Source organism: Brassica napus, unplaced genomic scaffold (genome assembly GCF_020379485.1).
Source record: "Brassica napus cultivar Da-Ae unplaced genomic scaffold, Da-Ae ScsIHWf_2276;HRSCAF=2934, whole genome shotgun sequence".
Classification (NCBI taxonomy): domain Eukaryota; kingdom Viridiplantae; phylum Streptophyta; class Magnoliopsida; order Brassicales; family Brassicaceae; genus Brassica; species Brassica napus.
Window position 1 is genome coordinate 370,290 of NW_026015668.1, and position 5,457 is coordinate 375,746.

General features: G+C 40.8%; 1 protein-coding gene across 1 annotated transcript; it reads left to right on the forward strand.

The window, feature by feature from the left end:
- The first annotated feature begins 487 nt into the window (after positions 1 to 487).
- On the forward strand, positions 488 to 3,928 carry LOC106401652 (protein CHUP1, chloroplastic). Its single transcript, XM_013842198.3, has 5 exons — positions 488 to 1,851; positions 1,937 to 2,250; positions 2,330 to 2,441; positions 3,399 to 3,536; positions 3,631 to 3,928. Exons 1-5 carry the CDS (start codon positions 664 to 666, stop codon positions 3,760 to 3,762), a joined length of 1,884 nt encoding a protein of 627 aa, XP_013697652.2. The 5' UTR covers positions 488 to 663; the 3' UTR covers positions 3,763 to 3,928.
- Positions 3,929 to 5,457: the final 1,529 nt, after the last annotated feature.

The following is a 5,457-nucleotide window of genomic DNA, read 5'->3' on the forward strand; positions in this document are numbered from 1 at the left end:
TACCAGGTCTTTACTTTGTCTAAGACAAAGGCAAGCAAAGAGGCACCTTACAAAAAAGACTTAAAGACAGTTTTCCTTTTCTTCTACATGCCATTTCCTCGAGGTTACACCCGGCAGCGGCAGATATCTACAGAATTATTGGGACATCGAGACGTTATCATTTAACTTTGTTTATGTTGTTTTCATGTTTATTCCGCGAGCTGAGAACTCAGCTGTTGATAGCTTAGCTAAATGAGCATTGTATCTCTGCAGAATTCAGTACGTGGTGTTAAAAAAAAAAAAAAGTTCTCCTTTACTTATTTTAAAATTTTGAATCAAAGATGAACAGAAGAACGTTCCTCGATATACGTGTAACAGTGCTTCAAAAAATAAAGCATAGTTTCAATTTCATTTGGTTTACTTATATCTTTCTTCCAACGGTCGAAATAAAGGTAAAAACTAATTTATTGATTTATTAAAAACATTACAAAACCAAGATAAAATTTTGTTTTTAATCCAAAGGCCCAAACTTTGAATTATCAGTCATCATCACTATCAATCTCGCACACAAACACACTCTCTCTCTAGAACTGCACGGACAACGACATGCTTTTAATTTCCATGCAAACCCCTCCTTTCTTCTCAAGACAATTTTGAAACTCACTTCTTCTTTCATCATCATCAATGGCGGCTGGTAAGGTCCGTGTGACAATGGGGTTTCACAAATCTCCTTCAACCAAACCAAAGGACATGGCTACTCCTCTCCCCCTTCCTCTTCCCCCTCCGCCTCCTCACCTACTTAAACCGTCTTCCGGTTCTGCCGGTAAACCGTCTCCCGTTTCTAATCAGAAACCCGGTTTCGCTCGCTACTTCCCACGCGCTTCCGCTCAAGTACACAATGCTTCTTCTCGTTCCGACCAAACCGCAGTCATCTCGGAGCTTCGTCGCCAGGTGGAGGAGCTTCGCGAGAGAGAAGCTAAGTTAAAGACGGAGGTTCTCGAGCTGAAGCTACTCAGAGAATCCGTCTCCGTCATCCCGTCCCTCGAGTCGCGGATCGCGGAGAAGGACGGCGAAATCGAGCGTTCGAGGAAAGAGACGGCGAGGTTAACGGCGGAGAACGAGAGGTTACGGAGAGAATTCGAAAGGAGCGAGGAGCTGCGGAGAGAGAGCGAGAGGAGAGAGAAGGAGATGGAGGCGGAGCTTCGGAAACTTGTTTCGTCGAGTGACGACCACGCGCTCTCCGTCTCTCAGAGGTTTCAGGGTTTAATGGATGCGTCGGCGAGATCCAGTCTGATCCGGAGTTTGAAACGGGTCGAGTACATGAGGAACGTACCCGACCCGGTTCCGAACCAAGACAGCAATAAAACCGGTTCTCCCGGTGACATTTACCGGAAAGAAGAGATCGAGAATCTTTCTATAACTAACTCGGATGAACTCACCGAGTCAACCGTTAGATCTAGGGTTCCCAGAGTCCCAAAACCACCGCCTAGACGGTCTTCTTCATCCAACGGCTCACACGATGCCACGGAGAATATCCCAGATCCGCCGCCGCAGAGAACGAGTCCACCACCTCCTCCTCCGCCTCCCCCACCACTTTTTCGTCCACCACCACCTCCTCCGTCCGTTTCCAAAGCCCCACCTCCGCCTCCTCCACCTCCCCCGCCGAAGAGCTTAAACGTAGCGTCGGCCAAAGTAAGAAGAGTACCGGAAGTTGTCGAGTTCTACCACTCTTTGATGCGAAGAGACTCCATAAACTCGAGAAGAGATTCCACCGGCGGAGGACGCAACGCCGCCGCAGAGGCAGTACTCGCTAGCTCCAACGCCAGAGACATGATCGGAGAGATCGAAAACCGTTCGGTTTATCTACTAGCGGTAAGATTCTTTTACCCGGTCAGCTCAATAACTTCGGTTTAGCTTAGTAACCGGTTTGTCATTAACTTTGAACCGAACATTGCAGATAAAAACCGACGTAGAAACGCAAGGAGACTTCATAAGATTCTTGATCAAGGAAGTCGAAAACGCAGCGTTTTCAGATATAGAAGACGTGGTGCCTTTCGTGAAATGGCTCGACGACGAACTCTCTTACCTGGTCGACGAGAGAGCAGTGCTGAAACACTTCGAGTGGCCGGAGCAAAAAGCAGACGCGTTGCGTGAAGCAGCGTTTTGTTATTTCGATCTGAAGAAACTCATATCGGAAGCTTCTCGTTTCCGCGAAGATCCTCGTCAACCCTCAGGCTCTGCTCTCAAGAAAATGCAAGCTTTGTTCGAAAAGTTAGATAAAAATTCAATCTTTTTTTTTTATGTATTCAAATGCAGGAGATTTAATCAGATATCTTTGTGGGTTTTGAAGGTTAGAGCATGGTGTTTATACTCTGTCGAGGATGAAGGAATCAGCTGCCACAAAGTTCAAGACTTTCCAGATTCCGGTTGATTGGATGCTCGAAACCGGCATTACTAGTCAGGTCAGCAAATATCAAGATCCTTCTTCTACATTTCCTTTTAGATATAATTAAATTAACAAAACAAAATCTTGGTTTTGCTTAATGCACTGGCTACACAAATCGATAGTATATATTAGGCCTGCAGTTTTGGTTTATTCGGTTCCATACTTGGGTTTATACGTCCAAAAATCTCTCCAAATTAAAATAAAAATAAATAATCAGTTCGGTTCTAGGTTATTTTGGTTTTGAAAAATTCTACCGTATTTAACAGTTTTTGGTTTTGGTTAGATTTGGTTAATTCGGTTTTTGTTTGTTTTTTGGTTTGAGATTTGTTTATTTTTTTATTTTTAAATCAAACTAATCGACTATCAAACTGATAACCAATTTCTTTAAAGCTTGCCGAACTGAACCGAACTCTGGTCATTATTTTACTTGCCGTCTCTAGCTATTTATTGCAATTTGACTGGAGTTGTGATGAATAAAGAAGAACAACAATTCTTATGGTCCCCATCGAAAAGTCAATTGTTGCTGGCACTGGCACTGGCACAAAATAATCTAAGATTGGTTTGATACTGTCTTGACTCTATTATTGTGTGTTTTACATAGTAAAACTATTATGTACTACATGACAAATGCAGATAGATACAAATCTTGAACAAAGTAAACTTGAATTTAGTGGTTACTTTAGTGTATCTGGAGTTTTCCTATGTGCACGCCTGGGAGTTTCAATATTTTCTTCTTGTCTGCTTCCTTTGTTTTTTCCTTGGGATTCATCAATTTTGATAATACAAATAAATGCACACAAGAAAAACAAAATGAATATTAGTGTAATGGTATCAGATTCTTTTTTGAGTCTTAATGTTACGTGTAGTGTATTCAAATTGAATATCTTAGTTATGCAAATTGGAACCTTGCATAATGGTAAGATATGGAAGTTTGTATTTAAGTATTAACTCTATAGCTGTGTGCGATTTTCAGATTAAATTGGCATCTGTGAAACTAGCAATGAAATATATGAAGAGAGTGTCGGCAGAGCTTGAAGCCATTGGAGGCGGTGGCCCCGAAGAGGAAGAGCTTATCGTTCAAGGTGTTAGATTCGCATTCCGTGTCCATCAGGTAAAGCAAAAGACTTTGATCATCTTCCGTTACAAACTTACAACATTTGTTGTTTGTCCAAACTCTTTACAACTCTGTTATTGTTTTTGTTCAGTTCGCAGGAGGTTTTGATGCAGAGACAATGAGGGCATTTCAAGAGCTAAGAGATAAAGCGAGATCATGTCATATTCAATGTCAAAGCCAAACACATCAACATAAGCTTATTTTTCGATCTACATATTGTTGAAGCAATCTTAGCTTCATATATCAACATAAGCTTATTTGTCTGTTATTTTCTCTATTACATACGTTTTTTTTTTTGTTCTAAGACAGATAAATCATGTGAATATATGAAACTCTTCTTGCTAAAAAACAAAGGATCATTGTTTAATTTAAAACCATCTTTTTCAATAGGTGCTAATGATAAAAGAAAGCTTCACAAACATGTCAAGAGACAAGAATAAACTAACTCCCAAGCATCGCTATCTGATCCTCCGGATTCAGAATCTTCAATTGCATCTTTTGAGAGTTCCATCTGAAAAAATAAGATAAGCATTCTTAGAAGAGAAGATGTAGTCAAAGACATGCCCGTAAGTTATGAGAAACTAGACTACACACTATCTGAATTGCTCCTGCTCTCTCTGTTTTAGAATTGGGCGAAACTTCAACATTGTCCATAACTAGGTTTGTTAATATGGGCTTTTGTCAATAGGGTTAGCCCAGCCCGCATCTAATTTTTTTAACCCTAAACCCGTTACTTTTTGTATGGGTTAAAATAGGGCCGGCTAAAATAAGACTCGGGCTAACCCTAAGCTCGTTACCTTTTTTTTTATGAAAACAAAATTCACTGAAACAACGACGTTTTCATTCTTCTCCATCTTTTTGTTGTTTCGATTCAAAATGGAGAAACACAATCTCTCTTGCTAGACCTTCCAATCGAGAGAAACGAGTTGATCCTGACTCCTGAGCTTGATCCTAGATACGTTCTTCTAGGTCCTTTATGTGACGATTGAAGAACTTTCTGGGTTTGTTGAAATCGATCTCTAGGTATGTGGGTTTGTGGGTTTGTGGGTTTGTCGAAATCGATCGCTAGTGTTTGTGGGTTTGCTGAAATCGATCTCTAGGGTATGTGGGTTTGTGGGTTTGTCGAAATCTCTAGGTGAAATTTGTATGCTTAAAGGTTTGTGGATATGGTCTTGAATTTGTACCGTTTGGTTATATTAGTTGTTCATAGTCTAAGATGATGAATGTCAAATTTGTAGTTGAATAATATTTGTTCTGTTCGTTTGTGTCATTGTCTGATCTTACAACTCAACTCTCTGTGGTGTAATTGTCTTGCCTGTGCCTAGCTTGTGTTCTCTTAGTGGTTAACTTGTGTTTTTCCATGTGTTCAATCATATTTGCTTCAAAGAATCCCAAAGTAATAATATAATTTTTATTTTTTGTTGCAGGCTGCCGTATGGACTGACAAACAGTACAAAGAATGGCAGCTCTTGAGGAAGAAAACAAATTGATGGACTTGGAGTATAATGAAGATAAAGACTCCCAAAAAGAGGAAAATGACATTAGTGTCAATGAACCTGCTCAGTCAACACATACTCAAAGTCCAAAGAGACACACACACACTCCATGAGCTTCACGATCTCCACGAGCTCCACGATCTCCACGATCTCCACTAGCTCCACGATATCCACGATCTCCACGATCTCCACGAGCTCCACGAGCTCCAAGAGCTAAACGGCCTAGACAGGTACGTAAAAAAACTTCCAAGTGTTGGCTACACTTTACATCGGTAGGCGTAGAGTCTGATGGTAAAGAAAGGGCTAAGTGTCACTACTGTGGTATTAAGTTAGTTATAGATAGGACTCATGGAACTTCAACAATGAATCGCCATTCACGCTCTTGTCCAGAAAAACCTGAAACCGAAGTTGTTGAATATGAT